This window comes from Brassica oleracea, chromosome C3 (assembly GCF_000695525.1).
Source record: "Brassica oleracea var. oleracea cultivar TO1000 chromosome C3, BOL, whole genome shotgun sequence".
NCBI lineage: Eukaryota > Viridiplantae > Streptophyta > Magnoliopsida > Brassicales > Brassicaceae > Brassica > Brassica oleracea.
In genome coordinates, this window is record NC_027750.1 from 13,296,624 (window position 1) to 13,319,562 (window position 22,939).

The following is a 22,939-nucleotide window of genomic DNA, read 5'->3' on the forward strand; positions in this document are numbered from 1 at the left end:
TAAACCATTTCCATGACGAGTAGAAGAAACAAAAACAACAAAAATTATAATAATATAAAATTTAAGAAAAGGAGACCAAGAAAGGTAGACGAAAGGAAGAGGGCAACTTCGTCTCTTCTTCTTCTTCTTCTTCTTCGCAACGAAGCTTTCTTTTTAAAAGGAGCCTTTTACATTCGTCTCTATTAATCCTTCTTCTTTAGAAACCCAAACCACTTCTTTAATTCTTCTCTAAACCCTCCAGAGTTTGTAACTTTGCTATTGATTTTCTTCTCACGTTCCTGCAAAGCTATATCTTCTTCTCTAGAGGTATATGATTCCCCTTCCTTGCAAGATTCCATTTCCGAGTTTGTTTTTTTCTCTGTTTTTGCTTTTTCTTTAAATATTATTTTATCAGGCTTCTTCATCTTTTGTAAGGCTTATTTTATCAGGCTTCTTCATCTATTGATAGCGATCTTCTTGTTTCTTGCTCCTTACGTTTTTCACCCTTTGAATCTCAGAGAAGAAATGTGCGGCTCAGAGAGAAACCTCTGCTCTTCAAGAACCAGCTACACAGAAGCCGAACTCATGAGGGCCAAAGAAGAACAAGAACGTGTTGACGCCACCATGCCTCTTCTCGAATACGCAGCCTGCGACGATCTACCATCGTTCAAGAGACAAACCGAAGAGAACTCTCTGGATATCAACGAACCGGGCTTGTGGTACTGCAAACGAGTCGGGTCGAAAAAGATGGGGTTCCAAGAAAGAACACCTCTCATGGTTGCTGCTATGTACGGAAGCATCGAAGTTCTAACTTACATAATCTCCATAGGAAGATCAGACGTGAACAGAGTTTCAAGCGACGAGGAGAAAGTCACTGCTCTTCACTGTGCTGTTTCTGGCTGTTCTGTCTCTATCGTCCAAGTCATCAAGATCTTGCTTGATGCCTCTGCTTCACCTAACTGCCTTGACGCTAACCGGAACAAACCGGTTGATCTATTGGTTCAAGCTTCTCGGTTTATACCTAACCAGACTAGAAAAGCGGTTGAGCTTCTGTTAACCGGAATTATTAGTTCAGAAGAGGAGGAAGTGATGAAGAGTGTTGTGAGTAAGTATCCAGCTGATGCATCCCTTCCTGATATCAACGAAGGTGTTTATGGAACAGACGAGTTTAGGATGTTTAGCTTCAAGGTCAAGCCATGTTCTAGGGCTTACTCACACGACTGGACCGAGTGTCCTTTTGTTCATCCTGGCGAGAACGCCAGGAGGAGAGATCCGAGGAAGTATCCTTACACTTGTGTCCCTTGCCCTGAGTTTCGTAAAGGGTCTTGTCCTAAAGGAGATTCATGCGAGTATGCGCACGGTGTTTTCGAGTCTTGGCTTCACCCTGCTCAGTATAAGACACGGCTTTGTAAAGACGAGACGTGTTGCGCAAGGAAGGTTTGTTTCTTTGCTCATAGGAGGGATGAGCTGAGAGCTGTTAATGCTTCCACTGGCTCAGCAATGGTTTCACCGCCCATGTCTCCTTCATCGCCGAGTGTTACTTTGTCTCCAAGAAACGGTGGTTTATGGCAGAACAGAGTTAATAGTCTTACACCACCACCGTTGCAGCTTAACGGTAGTAGGTTGAAGTCGAATTTGAGCGCTAGAGATATGGATATGGAGATGGAGCTGAGGCTTCGTCGTGGTGCTTATGATTCTCCTTCTTCTGTGTTGCAACTTCAATCTCCAAGCAGGAGCCATTACCCTTCTTCTCCTGTGAGGCAACCGCCTCCACACGGGTTCGAATCTTCAGCAGCTATGGCAGCTGCGGTGATGAACGCGAGATCCTCAGCGTTTGCTAGACGCAGTTTGAGTTTTAAACCAGCTCCGGTAGCTACTTCGAATGTTGTCTCGGAGTGGGGATCGCCTAACGGGAAGCTTGAGTGGGGAATGCAAAGAGAGGAGATGAACAAGATGAGGAGAAGCGCCTCCTTTGGCATTCACGGAAACAACAACAACAGTTACAACAACGTGTCGGTTCCTGTAAGAGACTACAGTGATGAGCCAGATGTCTCCTGGGTGAACTCTTTGGTGAAAGAGAGTGAGCCTGAGAGAGCCTTTGGGTTGAATGAGCGGGTAGGGAACACGTTTAAGGTGCGGTCGTGGGCAGAGCAAATGTACATAGACCATGAGAAGCAGCAGATTGTGGCATAAGACGCAGATAGAATGAGACTTCGCTTGCTTTTCTTATGGGCCGGCGGCCTCTCATCTAACAAAGTCTTGAGAATAATTCTTTGATGTGTGTTTGACTCCATAGTTTTTATTATATGTTCTTTATATTTTCTTGTTCTTTTTTTTTATGTCATTCTCTTGTCTTTTGTGACACTATGTAATGATTAAAACGAAATAATTGATTAATGAGCCCAAATGTTCTCCTGAATGAAGTTCATGGCTTTGTATGTTTTAGTAGTACTAGTGTAATACTATACTCCATATTCGTTCCTATAAGATAAAAATTTCCATAATATTCGCATTTTAATAATATAACAAATACTCACCATTAATTTATTATTAGTTATATTATATATTACTAATAATTATCAACTAATGATATTTAAATAATTTAAATATTATTCATTAATGTTTTGTAAAAGTATACAACTTAATAATATTAAAGACTAGTATTTTCTAAATGAAGAAATACATTAGAGAATAATATAAATTCAAGTGCTTAGACAATTTGGACCTATTGAAGATTAGTATTACTATTGAGTATTGAGAAAGAAGTTACCTGAACTGTAACACAGTTCTAACCATGAGGGGTAGCAACGACTGGTCTCCTCTATTTGAAAAATGTTAGTTCATTGGCTTGTTTTCTCGCTAAAAAGAAAGTCAGGAGCATCATGCAGAATGTGGTCTAGTAGTACAAAAGAAAATCATTACCATGTGATAATATCACACTAAAAATCTTTCACTTCTGGTGTTATCGATGTGTATTAATGCTAATCACCTGTTCTCGAGGTTGCCCATATATAAACTACACATGGATTTGAGATTCAAATATATATCAGCTTATACACTACAGTATTAAACTGTACCATAAAGAATTTGAGACAAGATTCTTGTAAAATTAATGAGGCCATCACTAGTATTTTTCTTCTTTAGGTAGGGCTTAAGAGAAGTTTCAATCATAATAGCAAATTTTAGACCATTACTAGTGTGTTTTTGTTCATTTTCTTTGGCAAACTCGATAATGAGTTGCCCTTTAAAAAAGACTCCATAATGAGTCAAGTCCGAGAGAGAGAGAAAGAGAGAGACTACATTTTTAATTGAAAGGAGGAGAAAAGAAGAAATCATGTGGCCACCAGTTAGGCTTTTAAGACCAAAATAACCAATCAGTACTATCTACGGTAAAGTCTATATCGCATTATTCATAAACTATTTAATAATCCTTATCTTCTTTTCTGTTTATATGATTAATATCCATCTTTCACTCTCTCTGAGCTACCTACCGACACTTACATAACTGTTCAAACACGTCATCTTGTTTCTTCTTTACTCTTCTTCTTCTTTATCAGATACAACCCTCAGGAGTGATCATGAAACAGATGAGGAAGAGCAATCTTTCGATCTTTGCAGTCGTCTTTTCCCTTTTTCTCGTCGGGATCATCATGTACAATGACAACGTCAAATCCATTGCGTACTTAACATCCTCAAGCCCATTCTCTAGTTTATTTGAAGACGGAGGGGCCGTGGAGTTGCCACCGGAGGAGTGCGATCTCTTCACCGGAAAATGGGTTTTCGACAACAAGACGCATCCGTTGTACAAAGAGGAGCAGTGCGAGTTCTTGACGGAGCAAGTGACTTGCTTAAGAAACGGAAGGAAAGATTCTCTGTTTCAGAACTGGAGATGGCAACCTAGAGACTGTTCTTTGCCAAAGTAAAGCTAAATTGTTTTAAAGATGTTCTGTTCTTTTACGTTTTAAGACAATATGATTTTGATGTTATTGTGTTACTGATTTTGGTTTGAAGATTTAAAGCGAGAGTGTTGCTAGAGAAGTTGAGGAACAAGAGGTTGATGTTTGTGGGTGACTCGCTAAACCGGAACCAATGGGAATCAATGGTTTGTTTGGTTCAATCAGTGGTTGCTCCCGGTAGAAAAAGCTTAAACCAGACCGGTTCTCTCACCACTTTTCAAATCCAGGTAAAGTAACACTTGTGATACAGTACTGACACTAGTGAGTAGTGACATTATTCTTTTTTTGGGTCTATTCAATATAGTATTTGATTTTATTTTGAAATTATTTGATTTTAATGAACTTTTAGATAGTTTAGGTGAATTATGAAAGTTATTGTGATTTTATTAAATTCTATTTGAAACCACAAAATTTAAAGTTGGATATTTTTAATTAAAAAGTTACATCAGAACACTTTAATATTAGAATTTGTTTTTCTAAAATTTACTATTTAAAATATTTCCAACAACAATGAATTTCTAATTACTTTAAAAATCACAAGTTCTTAACACTGAAATTTAAAACTTTTATAAAAAATTTATGTTTAATAACAACAAATTTTTTTAATACAAATCACACCAAACTCCACTTGACATTTTTTTATTCTTATTTTGGGTTTTTATTAATAAAAAGGACTATAACGCCACGGTGGAGTTTTATTGGGCACCGTTTTTGGTGGAATCAAATTCAGACGATCCAAGAAAGCATAGTATAATCGATCGTATAATAATGCCAGAGTCCATTGAGAAGCATGGAGTCAACTGGAAAGACGTCGACTTTCTTGTCTTCAATAGTTACATCTGGTGGATGAACACTGTATCCATCAAAGTCTTGTAAGTAGTATAGTACAGTACGACTACACACTGACACACAGAGACACTTGTGTATATATTGTAATGAACTTGATTGAAGAATGTGATGATGAAAACAGACGAGGATCGTTCGATGAAGGTGACACAGAATATGATGAGATCAGACGGCCAATAGCGTATGAGAGAGTGTTGAGGACATGGGGAGATTGGGTGGACCATCACATTGATCCTCTACGTACAACTGTTTTCTTCATGAGCATGTCTCCACTTCACATTAAGTAATTAAATTAGTCTCTCCCTAATATTTACTTAAGCTGTATAAGTAATTTTTATAATTAATATATTTTTGTTTTGTTTAGGAGTTCGGACTGGGGGAATCCTGATGGTATACTATGCGCATTAGAGACAACACCGATCCTAAACAAGTCCATGGTGTTCAACGTCGGGACGAACTACAGGCTGTTTTCGGAGATAGGAACGGACTACAGACTGTTTTCATCTGTCGAAAACGTCACGCAGTCTATGAAAGTTCCTATACGTTTCCTCAACATCACTGCGTTGTCTGAGTACCGTAAAGATGCACATACATCGGTTTACACGATCAAGCAAGGCAAGTTGCTGACCCGGGAGCAGCAAAACGATCCAGCCACTTATGCCGACTGTATCCACTGGTGCTTACCTGGTCTTCCAGATACTTGGAATGAGGTTCTTTATACACATATCATCTCAAAATCGTTATGACCCAATGGAACCTCTCATCCTTTTTTTGTTATTTAAAAAAAATTCTTTGTGATGTATATAGGATGAAAACCTAAAGGGAATTGACGTGGGATCCAAGTACGCCACATCATGTTTTGCTATATGCCTATGTTCACAAAAAATATAGAGAAAATGTATTTGTCACTTGCAGCCTTGTCATTTAGTACTAATCTTTTCTTGATCTGCGGCAAATAATAATGAAGAGTAACCAAAACAACATTTATTAATTTAACAGATGAACAAATATGATAAATGCCAAGATAAGTAGGTGGTATTATCAGCTCCATGATTGTGAAAGATGTTGGTTTAGTTGAAACTACTAACTTTTTGATTAACCAACTACGACTCAACATTCATGAATGTTCAACCAATTCTCCCTTATGTCCATAAACCAATCTAACAAGATGAAACAAACTGGTGGTACAAAGAGGAGTTCTTACCTTCATGTGCTATACGTTGGAGTCATTGTTCTTCCCTTGCTCCTTCTTGGATGCTATCTGTACAATGAGAAACAGAGGTTTGGTCAGTTTCAAGAATTCAAGAAAGATAACCTACAAGAAGAAAATAAAGAGAAGAAGATTGGCCTGGTGTCATTAGAAGTCTGCGATGTTTTCACAGGAAAATGGGTTCTGGATAACGTTACACATCCCTTGTACAAAGAAGATGAATGCGAGTTTCTCTCAGAGTGGGTGGCATGCACAAGAAACGGTAGGCCAGACTCAAAGTACCAGAAATGGAGATGGCAACCTCGAGACTGCTCTTTACCAAGGTCCGTTTCATCTTTCTGAGAACAAACTGAGTACACTTTCTTCTTCTTCTTCTTCTTCTCTCAAATGACTTTATTGTGTTCTAGGTTTGACGCAAAGCCGCTGCTAGAGAAACTCAGGGGAAAGAAACTAATGTTCATTGGTGATTCAATACATTATAACCAGTGGCAGTCCATGGTTTGTATGGTTCAATCAATCATTCCATCAAGCAAAAGGACATTAAACCACACAGCACAAATGTCAATCTTCATTACAGAGGTCTTATATGCCAAAAAAAAAAATGTAATAACCCAAGAAGCAAAAAGTAATCAAAATCTGATCTCTCCTTTTTAATGTGTAGGAGTACAACACAACCATATCATTCTACTGGGCACCATTCCTAGTCGAATCAAATGCTGATCCTCCAGACAAGAGAGATGGCAAGAGAGAACCAATTATCATGCCTGGATCAATCTCAAAGCACGGCGAGAACTGGAAAGACGCAGACTTCCTCGTGTTCAACACTTACATTTGGTGGACCAGACATTCTAAGATCAAAGTTCTGTAAGTAAATGACCATAGTATTTCTACCATGTTGCATACTCCAATTTAACCATTACTAATAAAGTTTCTGCTGGCTGAAGAAGAGGATCTTTCATCACTAACGAATCAGAAGAGAGTATTGAAGTTGGAATCTATAGCATGTACGAAGAAGTACTACGAACATGGAAAAACTGGCTAGAACAAAACATTAACCCAAACCGAACATCTGTCTTCTTCAGCAGCATGTCACCAACTCATGTCAGGTAACTTATGAGCCGAGAAACCCAAGTTTTGTTTTGTTTTCAACTTTCCCTTTGATGACACCTTCAACAAAATGTAACAGGAGTTCAGACTGGGACGTTAATGGAGGAGTAACCAGAAAGTGCGAGAAAGAGACGGAACCTATACTCAACATGTCGAAACCAGTAGATGTCGGAACAAACCGTAGGCTTCAAGAAATCGCAGTGAACGTGACTAAATCCACGGCAAAAGTTCATGTAACATTCCTCAACGTGACAACGATGTCAGAGTACAGGAAAGATGCGCATACATCTTTTTACGGATCGAGAAGCGGTAGACTCTTAACTCCGGTGCAGAAGTCGGATCCAAGAACGTTCGCTGATTGTTATCACTGGTGTCTTCCAGGTTTGCCAGATACATGGAACGAGTTTCTCTCGTTGTATATCATCCACAGAAGTTAAACACTTTTTTGTGAACTTTTCAAGTTGGTTTATAACTGAACGTGTAAGTTTAAGTTTTAGTGTCTCGTCTTTGCATAGAGAATAGTTTTTTTTGTCCGAAAGCATAACTTGATTAGTAGTCACAAAAGAAACACTATGAAAACATACAAACATGGTCATTATCATCTTGTGAACCAAAGATGAACTTATTACAAGAAACCAAACACGCCTTCTACATGGAAATATTTGACATAGGATTTTTATTACACATCCATCGAGAGCCTTTTAGATTAAGTCCTGGTCCTGGATGTGGGTTCATCCATCTCCTCTCCTTCATCTTCATCGTCAGCCTTTCCAGTTCTAGTACCTCCTTTGCGTCCCATCTGTTGATATCCTTCAGTTCCTAACTGCTCTTTCCGTGTAGTGCCTCCTCGGCTCCTCCCTTAAACATAATATTCCACAAATATTAAACACATTACTATAGTCTTAAATTAATAGCTTGAAACATAGGTAACAATAAAATGAGAAAGAAGTAGATATAGACCTTCAGCAAGATGCTGTTGAGCTTCGAAGCTTTTGCCTCCAGTGCCACCTTGCACGACCGTTTCTCCCTTCTTGGCCCTCTCGTCTAGCTGTTTCTTCTCCTGTTGAGACGCCATAGCTCTTAAAATGTAGCAAAAGTTTAAAAAAAACTTAGAGAACAGAAAATCGAAGAGATCGGTGTATATGTATATATATTCGAATTGTTTGGGATGTCATTTTGCTAGCTAGTGTCTCCACGTTGAGGTTTGACGTGGTGATTCAGGAACAATCGGTACGTCATACGTGTGCTCTTCTTTGATGGTGACATGCCACGTGCGGATTGAATTAGCTGACGTATACTTGGAACTTGAAAGAGCCACGCTGCTTCACCGCGTGTTCTTTATCTATACCCCGGAAGCTGTTTTGTGTGTTGTCTTGTATGCTTATATACAGAATAAGTTTAATTTAAAACGTTGGAGGTCCTTCGCTCAGTCCGTACCTTATGGTAGGTGTGTAATTTGCTGGTCAAAACGACATTAGGTGACGGCTATTCTTTGTTTTGAGACTAGATTGAACTACCGAAAAAGTCTCCCACCCCTGGATCGCAACAACTATGATTAGTAAAAATCAAGTGAAATAAACACCTTTTAACAAACAAAAAACAATTAAAAAATCATCCTTGATTAGAACATATGTGTTGCAACATATAAACTGGGGAATACAATTCCAAATCTAAAATGATGAACAAGGGAGAAAATTTAAAGAAATGGAGAAAATTAAGAGGCCATGAGAAATGTCAAAAACCTTTTTCTACTACGTATTAAATGTTACCAGAAATGAACTCAAAAGAGAAAACCATAAAATAAGTTGTGTTGCCTATACTATAACCCACAAAATAAGTTCACTAGGCTATAGATATGAATTTTTAGAAGTTGTCTATTATAACAAAATGAGTTACATTCAGGATACTTTAGTCTTCCCCCGGTCTAGACTGTCTTGTCTTTGGAAAAGAATACAACAAATTCATTATTGTGATAAAGACACTGTCTTCGCTATCCCACAAGGTTATTCTCAGAAAGCAGCAATGACAGAGATAAATGATAATTCGTGGTATGAGTTCTATCTTTATGAATGTTTATATAAAATCAAAAGTGAGGAAACAATGTATATAACTCCCTTTCTGATTTCATCTGATGAAACCTCACTTTCTGATTCAGAATAACCTTGGACTACAATTGATGGACAAATGTGCCCCTCAGTTTTGACCGTCACATTGTCTTTTGTGGCATTTACATAACTTACCAACTATCCAATCGTTAAGCTCTGAATTACATGTTGCATATTCGATTAGCTGATTGCTTTATAAATGTGAATTTATTTTGTTTCAAACAGTTATATATGTCGTTGTTACGTCAATTTCAAAGCTGAAAACGTTGTTCATGTTAATTTTATTTTGTGTTCTAATATATATATTTTAATGTAATTTCTAACCAGAAAGTAAACTCTAAAGTTAAATTCGTTTGCCAAGTCAAAAAGGCCGACTCGAGACTGAGCCTTAGGAGGGAAGTTATTTCCGTTCATATATGACGAGGTATTGTCAACTGTTCCCAATCATACACTACATACACAATACTTTAATATTTATACATTTATACATTTACGTATGGTATTTTTTTTGTAACAGACATTTACGTATGGTATGATGTCTCAAATCTAAATGGTGTTCCTCTTTCCTTATAAGAATTAATATTGGAGTATTGATACCATGACAAATTATAGTTTGGGATCAAAAGAAACTTGAATTTTATTGAGAATCATGCTTGGTATTTATACCCAAGAAAGTATTGCTAGAATAGGAAAACGTAAAACCAAATCTAACTAGGAAAAACATATGAATCATTATCTAAAAACATATTAGTATGATTTCCTAACCTTTATAGAAATCATACTCCAATAATTAATACAATACATTTTGCCAGGTATACAGTAAATCATGTATTTTTCGCTCTGCATTATAAATTAATTGGAGGGACTAAATTTAAAACCCTTTATAAAATGAATATACGAAGCTTTTTCTATTAAGCCCCAAAACCAGCTTCAATAAAAAGTCTTATCAAGTATCCAAAATCCTACAAATGGATAGCTTTTCTAGAAAGGCATATGTCCGAAGACTATTTTTTCTTAATCGAGTTATTCATCCCTCGCATTCACGTAATATACCATCAAAAGTTGGGAACCATTTACGTATACTGGTATACACATCAAACTTTAATTATTGTTATTCATCGACTAATTGACTTGAAAGTTTGATGGTTTCTACTTCTAAATTAGTTAGCAATTAATGCACAAATTTATAAAACATACATATATACCTAACTAAAATTGGTATAGGAAGACCAGATATGACTAGTTCCGTATTTCTTCGCAATAATTAGCCCCCTTTTTGTCAAGAAATCTTCCTATTTATATGTATACTAGGTGTGTTCCTGAACCATGTGCAGTAAAAAAATTTAAATTATATTTTAAAATAAAACTTTATTAATATTTTAAATTTTCTTTTTCGTATCAATATTTTAATATAAATTTGATTTAATTAAACATAAGTTTGAAATTATAATCTTAAATACATTTTTCTATCTATTTATTTTAATTAAATATATTGAATAAATTTGTAAAAGTTGCATAATTACCAAAAATTTAAATTAAACAATATTTATAAAATTTGTAGATATATAAGAAAATAATAATTTTACGATTAAATTTTTATAATTTTCTAAACAAATTGTATACATTTTTGAAAATTTTAGTAATAAAATTGTATAATTTAAAAATATATAATTAAATTATATTTCGAAATTTATAATACCATATTTGAATATATTTATTTCAATGAGGATTTATGAGTTATTCTCATATTCTAAAAAAAATTTCAAAAATATAACAAAGCATTGAGAAACATGAATGGAATTGGAATTTTGGGACACATGAATATCATTGGGGATGCTAAGAAATCAAAGCTGCAGAAAAATATGATTATTCTTTATATCTACTTTGATGATGTTTTCTGTCTCCCATTGTAGTATTCAACATCATCATTGATCATTAATGTCTCACTGATGCACCCTCCCTATATATATTTATTATATACTCTCTCCGTTCCTAAAAGATGTATGTTCTGGAAAAAAAATTTGTTACAAAAAGATACATTTTTTACTTTTTCAATGTATGATTTTATGAAAAATTGTAAGTTTCAAAAAAATTAATGGTGTTTATTGAATTTCTATTGGCTAAAAATTATGAAAAATTATTATTCACAAAAAATAATGCATATTTAATGAGTTTTCTTAATATATGTGAAAAGTTTATAATATGCATTTTTTAAAAACAGAGGGAGGGAGTAGTTTTTACCATATTCATTTTCGTTTACACGCTAATATAGTAGCTTTTCTAGCGTGTAAACCAATATTTTACGTTTTTAAAGTAGTTTTATGTTGTTAATTAACGCGTAAAACTATATCCCTTTTTTTTGAAACTCCTACTTGATGAGAGAAAACTATACTTGATGAGAGAAAATCAATAGTTATATATGGTAGCTAGTAATTCACGTTCTTCTTCATAATACATTCTCGATTTCTCACTTACTCATCATACATGACATGAGTTTTGACATAAATGCATACCATTGAGTTGCGAATATTTGCTGCCGATAACATTTTTTTTTGCCAAGGATGTGAATATCATATAAATATGAAAGATGTTTGTAAACTTTACAAAAAATTAAAACCAGACGGGGTGCACTTTGCCGATAACATAAAATGCATGTATGTTTGTGCGTTCAGTTTAATTACTAAAATAAATGGCGTGACTGACTTTCTTTGATTAATTCAATAGCAGTTGTTAATGTAACCAAACCTATCAGTTCATCAGGCCGTCTGAAAAATGGGACCGTGCATACTCGAAAGACTTACTAGACCGTAATTAAGGTAATTAAACTATACATTTAAAATGAAATAAATCAAATTAGTGACACAGTTGTATTCAAATTCAATGGACGGTAGTTCAACATTCAAAGATTAATTATGGCAATATAATAAAAGCCTCTTACCAAATTAAAATAAATCAAACAAAAAACTTATGGAGATGAGTGATTTTGGCACCGACGTGAATTTGACTAAATTACGAGAGAGAGACTTGGTCACGAAGGTGTTAATAAGAAAGAGAAACAATCGTCGTTGACCATTGACCCAAAACTTGGTCATATATAAAAATATCTAACCGCCCACTATATCGCTAGGTTCTTTGCTTTTTCAGACGTAAACAACAAGGAATAACTTAATCAAAACGCAACCCTATTTCTATTTTTCCTTTTCAATCTTTTCCTTATATGCATTCAAGAGTTCGATCAAGAAGAGACAAACTTACCATGAACAGATTAGTGATAATGGCTCCGGAATCTCCTGTTTTTTTTCCGTCTCCGCTTGTTTTTTCTCCAACATCGGTCAAAACGCCGTCGTCTTCACCACGTTCAACACCACAGAAGCTGACAATGGTAGCGTGTCCTTCAAGGAAGGCCAAAGAGACGACTCCGTGTCCTGGCTCCGACACCGTGTTGAAAAGAAAAAGACCACCGATGCTTGACCTAAAGTTGCCTCCGGTGGTTGCATCGTGGTGTAGTACGACGGTGAAGACGCCGGAAAAAGCGGATGAGGTTGTCGAAGTAGAAGAAGATGGATTATACTCTGTTTATTGCAAGAGAGGAAGACGTGGACCAACAGAAGATCGGTACGTCGCGGCGGTTCCCGACGAAAGAGTACGTAAAAAGGCTTTCTTCGGCGTTTTCGACGGCCACGGCGGATCCAAAGCGGCGGAGTTCGCGGCCAAGAATATCGGTAGCAACATTGAGGCGGCGATGGAGGCAGCGAGGTCGGGAGAAAGTGTTTACTCGGTTGAGAGAGCGATAAGAGAGGGTTACATAAAAACTGACGAGGACTTCTTGAAAGAAGGCTCGAGAGGCGGCGCGTGTTGCGTAACCGCTCTTATATCTGAAGGCGAGCTTGCGGTTTCGAATGCCGGAGATTGCCGGGCTGTTATAAGCCGCGGTGGAGTTGCGGAAGCTCTTACTACCGATCACAATCCTGGTCAAGCAGATGAGCTCAAAAGGATTGAAGCATTGGTGAGTTTTATCATCCTTTATATTATGTGTTTTAGTAATTATTACTAGCACTACAGAATCGTGGAATGGCTGAAAATATATTTAAAAATATGCCAAGGTTTAGGTAACCATATCTTAGGAAAAAATATATGTGATGAATTCATTGTTCTTCAAGTTTTATACCAATGACATTGAAATTTTGATCAAATTATTAACACATAGGTCACATTCTATTTTCTCTATTTTCCCATGTTTTATAGGAATCGCCGAATGGATGAAAAAATGATGTAGTAGTCCAGTTTTGTTTGATTGGGTGCGGTTTACTTAATTTTTATGTGTTGTGTAGGGTGGTTATGTTGACTGCTGCAACGGCGTGTGGAGAATTCAAGGAACATTAGCCGTCTCACGAGGAATTGGAGATCGGTATCTCAAGGAGTGGGTAATAGCTGAACCAGAAACAAAAACATTACGGATTAAACCGGAATTTGAGTTCTTGATCTTAGCATCTGACGGCCTTTGGGATAAGGTAAGCCTAACTGGAAATGTCTTCTTTTGTTAGTCTGTGGTTTGAATGTTGAATCGGATTTTCCGTGGACGTTATAGGTAACGAACCAGGAGGCGGTTGATGTAGTTCGACCATACTGCGTAGATGTGGAGAATCCAAAGACACTCTCTGCTTGCCAGAAACTAGTCGAGCTATCCGGTAAGAGAGGGTCCTTGGATGATATTAGTCTGATCATAATTCAGCTACAAAAGTTTGTGCCATGATTCATTAAACGTATCCTAGTATTAAGCTAAACTTTGATTAAATTCGGTAGGTCTTAAGTTATTGGAAATTTTGTCGGTAATTTACATGTAAATATAAATTTCAAACATTATTAACTAATATTATTATTATTCCTGGGGATCTCAAGATCCAAGTGTCATTATCTTGCGATATGTTTTTTTAATCAATATCTTGCGATATGTTTGAGAAAAAAAAGCAAAAACTAAAAGCTATTTCATAAAAAAACCTAAAAGAATATTTCATCATAAGGAAATATCATCCAAAATATTGTCATTCAGCATGTGGTGAATTAAGATGGCGAACAAGGGCCGAGATGGAGACGGCGTAGACTCCATCAGCTCTCTGCCTGATGAGATCCTACAACACATCCTCTCTTCTCTTAAAACCGCAACTGCCATCAAGACTTCCACCTTGTCCAAACGATGGAGGCATGTATGGTCTGGTACACCTTCTCTCTACCTGGTTTGGAGCGGGCATAATTTTAAGGTTGATTCGATGAACAAAACCCTAGCTCGCTACACGGCTCGCAAGATGACGAGTTTTCATCTTTATGCCGATAGCATTAACAGGTCCATCGAGTCTCCTGACATTAACAGGTCCATAGAGTTCGCCATGTCAAAGAATGTGGAGAATATGTTGCTGGATATACGTTATTATAGGTATAACTTACCTGAGTTGTTTTACTTCAGTTCCACTATCAAACAACTCACACTTTCGGTACACAACTACTACTCTGATATGAAGGTTCCCATAAGCTCAGTGTCTTGGACATCTCTGAAGAAACTGTCACTGTTTTGTTGCAATTTTTCTGAGGAGTGCATGGCTAGGATTCTATCTGGTAGTCCGATTCTCGAACGCCTAAGTTTGGACTTTTGCAGCGAGCTGAAGGTTATTGATGTCAGCAAATCTCTAAGTCTGAGAACATTGGAAGCAACCATTAGGGCTACGGGAATGCAAATTGTGGCAGATTGAGAAGCTGCGTGTATCTATGTACTTTAGTTGATGTCTCTTCTTTAACCGAAGCTAACCTAGAGATTAGCGTAATGTCAACTGAAATACTGACGGATGGTTTTCCTCAAGTCATTATGCAAAAGATGGTAGAGAAGTTGCAGAATGTAGAGACATTTACCTTTGGGCCTAACCTTCTTAAGGTAGACATTCCTGCGTTCTCTAATAGCTACTAGTCATGTTAGGTTTTGATTTGCAATAACACATTCACACTCTATGAAATCGCTTAGATATCATTAAAACATAATTCTCATCTTATTCTTCTCTAGGTCATCCGTAACTAGAGTTTTTCACCAATGATAATAATAATATTTTAGTAAAAAAGTTTTCTAAAAGCTTGAGAGAGATCTCCATTTCAGATGCTCACAGCCTTTTGCTTTCTTTCTTGATATATTTTGTTTTGGTATTTACGATATGTGCTCTTTTTTAAAAAAGATATTATCTGTTGCCGAGCTCTATCATCTTCCTTTTCCGAGCTTCAAGGTCAAAGATTTGACGCTTGAGACAGCAATCTCTCAAGATGCAATCCCTGGCTTAGTAACGGTGCTTGAAAACTCACCTCAGTTGAAGAAGCTAACAGTGCAACCAAAGCTCGTTAGTATATTTTCCAATTATAAGCATCTCTTATTATTCTTCCATTTCTACTGGCGAGCTTGAAGAGTCTGATATATTGGGAATATTTTTGCACAACTGAGAGTCTTTTTCTGTTAACAGGGGAAGTCTCTTGACGACTTATTGGATGTGCATGGCTTGATAAATTCAGTTCGGAGATATGCTAAACTCCATACGGAGACAGCTGCAAAGCTTCAGGCTCTGGAGCATTGCTTTTGTTCGTAAGGAAGGTAACCTCTGTGTGGATGCAATTGCTCTCAGTGTTACCCGTGATCATCGTTATCAGTCCTACATAGCGCGTGCTGGACCGTCGTGGCTTAACCAATTGATCACAGCAGAAGCAGCTGCAGCCACTAACCCCGACAATTCCTTTGAAATGCAGGGCTCTCGTGAGGTGTAATGGGCTCTGTTTCTGTTTTGATAGAGAACCCTTCCTTGAGTTCTTTTTCTCTGTTGGTTTGCGTTTAGGCCCTTTTGGTGCCTTGTAGTATTATCTCTCACATTAATGAAGTTTACCAAGTGTTAAAAAATGAGAAGTTTCCATATTCATTTACTTGAGAGTTCTAGATCTCACCTTGTTATATTTTTATATTTTGAGAAATGGCTTACCTTGTTATATTATTTCAACAACTCTTAATTCTTAGACATGTGTGATTAATTGAGTTGTAACTATAGAAAATTTACCGTATAATTTAGTCTATAGGATTATTTGATTTAGCTGTAAGGATGTAGTTTTAAAATTTATTGATACAACAATATATTTCCCACAATATCTAAAAATATCCGAAGTATAAATGTATATCTAAAATATTAGTTATATTATGCTTATAATAATTCAAATACTCAAATTATAATTATAATATAATAGTTAGTTTTTGGAGAAATATTTTTACAGCTTTTGGAGAATTAAAATATTTTTAGTTATTTTGATTATTTCCGGATGTTTATGCATATGTCGGATATTAAAAATTGGACTTCAACCGGATCGAACAAAATTTTTGTGTTTTAAAATTGTTTACTTTTGGCTTAGAATTGTTTAATTTTGGCTTAGAATTGTATCCGGTTATGTATTTCAGATTTTAACAAATGGATCCGATAAGAAAATTCTATTCTTTCTGATATAAAACCTAACCAAATCCAATCCAAAATTCTAAATTATCCAATCGGTCTGAATTCGAAATACATGATATCTGAAATATTCGACCAGAACTGGATTCGATACCTGAATTCCAGAACTAATAGAACGAGTTTTAAACTTCAAATGTTTACAAACCCCACCGCATCACATCTAATAGTAACAAAAATCTCTGTTTTTGTTAATATTTGGACCTCACCATAGGTGTTTCTCAGTTATGAATGGTGCCATTTGGATCCTCAGAGTGTTAAAGTAACAGTGGTGCTTTTGTTTGTAGCTTTGATGCAACTTCCTTTGTGTGTGCGATTAGGTGACATCTTAACAAAAGGAAATGGATTGAAGAGATAACGTACACTGAAAGGTCAGAGTCTTGGCTCTGTTTATCTAGCGTGGGAAGCCTTACGAAATTTCACTCCTTTGTACTTCCTTGACACTAGTGGATACGCTTTCACTTACCCTCTTGCTCGCCTCTTTGGTTGAAAAGTCGTTTGCTATACTCATTACTTAACCATTAGTTGGATATGATATCTCGTGTCGTCAAAGGAACTCCATGTAACAACAACGCTTCAATCGCCAAGAGGTTTTTGTTTCTCCTTGCTTAGTGGTTTCAAACCTTTAACTTCTGTTGGTTTGCTAGTGAGGTTTTTGTTTTGTTGGTAGTGACTGTAGAGAACAATAAAAACGCCATGTACAGGTGTTTGCTCAAAGCTCTTATTCAAACTTGTTTCTTGTAATACACAGAGCTTTTGTGATTCTTATTCTATGGGATCATAGATTGGTCAATCTATGGCATTAGTGTTGTTGAGTACATGACTGCGGCTGGTGCAATCCCAATTGGTCAGACTTAAGGCTTTTATCCCAGAATTTCAGTTACTCTTATATCTTCTTAAGGCTCATCTGTTTTTTTTTTTTTTTTACTTGTGGTGCAGCTCACAACTCGGCTGGACCCAAAATGGACATTGTGTTGGAAGAAGATGGACAAAGAACAGGCTTTCTTGCTGAGACTGTGGAGGAATATGCTGAAGCGATCCTTGATATTGTGAAGATGAAAGAAACAGAGAGGCTTAAAATGGCTGCATATGCTAGAAAATGAGCCACGAGGTTCTCTGAACAACAGTTTAGCGAGGACATAGACTTGTTGTCCTTCCTGATTCTACTTGACTGGTTAAAAAGTTTTGTCATCATCAGACCTTAACTTTCAATAGCACTGTCATGTTTGCAACTACTTGCGTTGTCTTTGAACTCATGTTCTTTTCAATGAAAATTAACCAAGACTTAGAAAAAGAAAAAAAAAAGTTAAAGGGCAGGAAGAACCATGCATGACCCGACAAACCGCAGATTGCTCTACAAACCGGATTTAAACCGGCATTAATTAGGGTTAGGTCGCTCGGTGCCGTTAAGCTGACCACATCTCTACTTGTATTAGTTTGCAACTCATTTGTGTGGACAATATATAACAAATATGTGACTGTGAATGACACTAAGATTCTGTAGCAGATTAAATCAATGCACTAAAGATCATTCAAAGAGAGAAGAGAGGAGAAAATCAATTATATCTCGACTTGTATTAGTTTTTGCTACTCATTTATCATGTGTAGACAATGTATAAGAGATATGTGAATGCGAGGGACATTAAAATAAAAATCAATGCACAAAAAGACCATTCAAAAGAGAGAAGAGAGGGGAGTGTCAACAAAGGTAGGCTTATACGAAACCACAACATCTTCGCATGATTGACCTGATGCCCCCATAGGATCTGATCCTATCAAAGTTTACGGTCGCATGAAGCAAGAAATAAAGAATTCAATACTTAAATGATACGGAGTTTGAAACTCAGGGTAGGAGTCTTGGCCTTTGCTTCCTTGGGACATGAAGAAAACTTTGCTCAAATTTTTAAAACAAAACTTTGCTCAAATTATTTGTTTCCATATATATTATGTTTGTTACAACAACTATGCAATCGAGATTACTTTGATTTCTTTCATATGTGTGAACTAGATCTCAACATCGCTACATGTGACTAATTCTGAGCTGTCTGACCGTGTCGTGAAGGTTTTCTACGCATTTGAGCTTTGTCTTGAATTCGCTGTCATCTTCATTTGAAGAATTATCCTGCTTTAACATTCAGTTTTATTGTAATGTATTTTGCTTATCCAAGAGTATGTAATTCATTCTTCCCTTTGTAGTCCAAGAAGCTAAGGTTTATTGAAAAAGTTAGTGTTACAAAAAAAATAGTGATGCGTCTATTTTCTAAAACATGACACTAGTTACTTGTAATGTAAACATGTTGCATTTAATTGGAAAAAAAAAACTTACTATAAAAACGAATGTCATGAAGTGTCACCAACCCACGAGGAGAAAGAATAGTGCCACCAATAGTTAAAAATGGGACAAAACTTAGGTTCACCCCTTAGGGTGGTGAACTTTTAAATTCACTCAACTCTTTATGACCAATTAAAGTGACACATATATTATTAATTAAAAAACATTAAATTAAATAAAAAATAGCTACAAAAAATAAAAACGTTAATTTTAACGACGATAACACTTCCAGCTAAACCATAAATCTTAAATTCTAAACCCTATACCCTAAATTCTAAACCCAAATCCAAACCCCTAAACCCAAACTATATATCCTAAACCCTAATCCTAGACCCTAAACCCAAATTATATACCCTAAACCCAAAAACTATACTATAAACCTAAACTCTATACCCTAAACTCAAGTCCTAGAGCTAAACCGTAAACCTTAAACCCAAATTATATACCCTAAACCCAAAATCTTAACCATAAGTCCAAACAGTAAATCCTAAACCCAAACCGTAAATCCTAAACCCAAAACCTATACCCTAAACCCAAATCATAAACTTAAAACCCAAATGGTAAACCCTAAACCCAAACCCCAAACTTAGATGCTATAGGGTTTGGGTTAAAGTTTACGGTTTGGGTTTAGGGTCTAAGACTTGGGTTTAGGGTATAAGGTTTAGGTTTATAGTATATTTTTGGGTTTCAGGTATATAATTTGGATTTAGGGTCTAAGATTAGGTTTTAGGATATAGGGTTTGAGTTTAGGGGTTTAGATTTGAGTTTAGAATTTAGGGTATAGGGTTTAGAATTTAAAAGGGTTTAGGGTTTCGCTGGAAGCGTTAGCGTCGTTAAAATTAACGGTTTTATTTTTTGTAGCTATTTTTTATTTAATTTAATATTTTTTAATTAATAATATATGTGTCACTTTGATTGATCATAAAGGGTGGGGTGAATTTAAAGGTTCATCTAGGGGGTGAACCTAAGTTTTGTTCTTAAAAATGCGTATAAATAAAATAAGAAATGAAGCAACTCAACCATGAGCTGATGAGCCCAAATAAAAGAGAAAGAAGACAAGTCTTCATCGTCGGTAGCTGCTAGTTGATCTTTATAGAAAAGCCACACATAGATGGAATATACGACGGGAAAAACAAAAAGAAACTAACAAAGCATTCGAGTAGTTGATATGATTAGCGACAAAAGATTGCAAGATGAAATTATTTGCATTGAAAAGATGCCAATTATGCGAACACTTTGTTATAATTATTAAATATCATATAGGATTATAGAAGTATAATTAGGTATGTCTTCGTTTGAATCTCTTTTGATATTTACTTTGGGATCTCACCATACTACTAAACTTTCACCAGTTTTGACTATCATTTCTGTTTATGTAGTGTTTAACAGAAGCTATTAGTTTTTTTTACTAAACAGAAGCTATTATAGTTTGATGTTAAAAATTGAAAATATTATTTTATCAAGTTAGTTAATCGTATATGTATATGTGTATAATTATATTATCGTTTTATTTGAACCAACTTGTGTTTTGAATGGTAATATTTACTATTTACTTAGCCGTTGGTAATAACTAGCTATGAGCATGTTTAATGGAAGGGTTATTAGGGTGGAGTTCTTAGCGGAATATAAAAACCCGTTTTTTAACTTTTAACTAAAAATAGTATAAAACTAAAATTATAATAATAAAGCAATACTGAAAGTATAGAGCCATTCTTTGAGAAACAAAAAATAAAATCCTTTTGCTGAAAAAAAACAAAAACAAAAACAATATCGTTAGAAGATAACTAAAATGAAATTGAATAGTATGATTAAAGATAGTTGATTGAGCCTACTATCTAAAATGAACTGCATAGATATAAGGGGGGGTTATTGGTGCAAGGATTCTAGGAAAATTATGAAATTTTAAGATTCTTTGTTATTGATTTATGGATTTTTAAAGTTTTTATAAAATCCTTTGTTATTGGTTTAGGAATTTCTAAAATCCATTTACAATCTTTGATTATTCAAAAAATTTGATTTTCATTGATTTAGTAATTCTATCAAACTCTATTGTTATTGGGATATAAATTCTTTATATTTTTACTCATTAGACTCAACTTTGAAAATATCATGTTTACTCATAAGAATTGTAAAATCTGTATTATAAAAACACACACTTCGATTCTTTACGAACATTACTCAAAAATGTGATAATTTCAACATTTGTCCATTTCAATTTTGTATAAAGAAGAACGTGACACCAATCTTCCAGAGTATGAACCAAATCTACGAAAAGACAAGTGGAGAAGAAGACGATGATTGACCCAAGAATCAAGCCATGGAGAAATGTAATCTCTTTGTCTTACTTCGTCATTCACGAAAAACTACAGAACTAGGTCATTCTTATCTTTGCATATGGGAAGCAAGACTTTATATAATAATGGTGAAAAAGAAGAGATTACCTCTATGTAGCTCATGAACGAAAACATTATATATATGACGTACAAAAGATTGGTAGTTTTCAAAAAGACTTGTATATATTACCTTAAGAGGAGATTTCTTATGAAAAAAATATGTATGCAAATCTATAAAATTCTATAACAATCAACATAAATTCATACAAAATAGTTGATAAAATATTTGTCAAATCTACTCAACTTTTAAAATCTCTGAACTTTAAAAATTCTCAAATTCCACACAAATTTTTGTCCTAATAACCCTCCTTAAATTTGTCGGGTAGAAATAAATTATCATTCAGATTTGTAATCTTTTTTAATTAACTCTAATCCATAAATTTGATGATTAGTTTGATTGATAAAAATCTGCTCATATAACTGGAGTGTAAGTAGTTGATAAGAACTAGAATATGCAATGGCATATCTTAGAATAAAGAAACGTTGGTAAACTCGAATCTGAGTGCAATCTTTAACATAATTATGTATCAATGTCTGGTATGAAACTGCGTATTCGAAGTGTCACTTTTGACGCTTATTCGAAGTGTCACTTTTGGCCCTACATATCTTGATCAAGAAAAAATTACATGGAAGCATATTTTTTCATTGCCAACTTACGTCTAGACATACTTTGATCATGTCACATACTTTCTCTTGACAAAATACCTAAAAACCCCTTTGAACTCTAACTAATTAGAAAAGTGAAGTGACGTTATTCAATATATCTATTTTTACATTTACAATGGAACTTTAATGTCCTAACTCTCTAATTGGTTTTCTCTCTCCTTCTTTTCTCCCACATATCTCCTTTGTCAAAAGCTATATCTTTTTTTCGAATTGTAAAATCTATCATTTTTTTTCTTATCCTTCTTTCTTCATTTTTTTCTCCTCTTTCCTTCTTCTCCTTCTCTCTTTCTTTTTTATATCTTTCAAGATCTGTAAATCTTTCAAAACAACACTACCATCTTGATTTTTTACATGATTACTATCACCACAGTAATTTTTCATTGCCATCACCACAACTCCTTTCACGGCCACCGCCGCACTCGAAGAACCACCGCTGCAATTCTTTCTGAGAAAACCCTGAATACATGAACGCAGAATTTGACCACATGAACATTAATCCGACCACATGACCACTGACCCTGATTCTGGCCATATGAACACTAACCCTGATTCTGACCCTAACCACATCTCTACCAACAACCACGTTTCACCAAGCCAAGCTTCACCAGCCAACGTATCACCCAACCATCATTCACTCAACCACACTTCTTCCAACCATGAAAGGCAACAACCACCACTGCATGTATCTTCATCCACACCATTTACGCATCTATTAATGTATTTAATGTGGTGGTTTCACAGAAAAGCAAATAAGTAGTCATATATTTGAATTTAAAAATGTTGACCACATCATATCTGACCATACACATTTATCTGATTTGTACTTTC

The 22,939-nt window shown here is 35.5% G+C and overlaps 5 protein-coding genes and 1 pseudogene across 6 annotated transcripts; 5 read left to right on the forward strand and 1 right to left on the reverse strand.

Moving 5' to 3' along the window:
• Positions 1-116: 116 nt before the first annotated feature.
• LOC106328103 (zinc finger CCCH domain-containing protein 29-like) lies at positions 117-2,376 on the forward strand. The gene is made up of 2 exons (XM_013766472.1): positions 117-306; positions 498-2,376. The coding sequence occupies exon 2, from the start codon at positions 505-507 to the stop codon at positions 2,170-2,172; it is 1,668 nt and encodes a 555-aa protein (XP_013621926.1). The 5' UTR covers positions 117-306; positions 498-504; the 3' UTR covers positions 2,173-2,376.
• Positions 2,377-3,433: 1,057 nt separating this feature from the next.
• LOC106328903 (protein trichome birefringence-like 28) lies at positions 3,434-5,726 on the forward strand. 2 transcript variants are annotated; one of them, XM_013767442.1, is made up of 6 exons: positions 3,434-3,898; positions 3,991-4,162; positions 4,608-4,807; positions 4,906-5,064; positions 5,146-5,491; positions 5,589-5,726. In XM_013767442.1, the coding sequence occupies exons 1-6, from the start codon at positions 3,558-3,560 to the stop codon at positions 5,670-5,672; spliced, it is 1,302 nt and encodes a 433-aa protein (XP_013622896.1). In that variant the 5' UTR covers positions 3,434-3,557; the 3' UTR covers positions 5,673-5,726. The 2 variants fall into 2 exon arrangements, with proteins under 2 accessions (XP_013622896.1, XP_013622897.1); XM_013767443.1 differs by having other exon boundaries at positions 5,146-5,689.
• Positions 5,727-5,934: 208 nt separating this feature from the next.
• LOC106333546 (protein trichome birefringence-like 30) lies at positions 5,935-7,535 on the forward strand. Its single transcript, XM_013771981.1, has 5 exons — positions 5,935-6,314; positions 6,399-6,570; positions 6,653-6,855; positions 6,936-7,097; positions 7,178-7,535. Exons 1-5 carry the CDS (start codon positions 5,950-5,952, stop codon positions 7,533-7,535), a joined length of 1,260 nt encoding a protein of 419 aa, XP_013627435.1. The 5' UTR covers positions 5,935-5,949.
• A 138-nt stretch (positions 7,536-7,673) lies between these two features.
• Positions 7,674-8,195, reverse strand: LOC106334089 (late seed maturation protein P8B6-like). The gene is made up of 2 exons (XM_013772437.1): positions 8,059-8,195; positions 7,674-7,956 (listed from the first exon to the last, which is right to left on the reverse strand). The coding sequence occupies exons 1-2, from the start codon at positions 8,171-8,173 to the stop codon at positions 7,805-7,807; spliced, it is 267 nt and encodes an 88-aa protein (XP_013627891.1). The 5' UTR covers positions 8,174-8,195; the 3' UTR covers positions 7,674-7,804.
• A 4,140-nt stretch (positions 8,196-12,335) lies between these two features.
• LOC106333061 (probable protein phosphatase 2C 30) lies at positions 12,336-14,094 on the forward strand. Its single transcript, XM_013771548.1, has 3 exons — positions 12,336-13,209; positions 13,535-13,714; positions 13,792-14,094. Exons 1-3 carry the CDS (start codon positions 12,421-12,423, stop codon positions 13,954-13,956), a joined length of 1,134 nt encoding a protein of 377 aa, XP_013627002.1. The 5' UTR covers positions 12,336-12,420; the 3' UTR covers positions 13,957-14,094.
• A 175-nt stretch (positions 14,095-14,269) lies between these two features.
• Positions 14,270-15,995, forward strand: LOC106329917 (annotated as a pseudogene).
• The last annotated feature ends 6,944 nt before the right edge of the window (positions 15,996-22,939 follow it).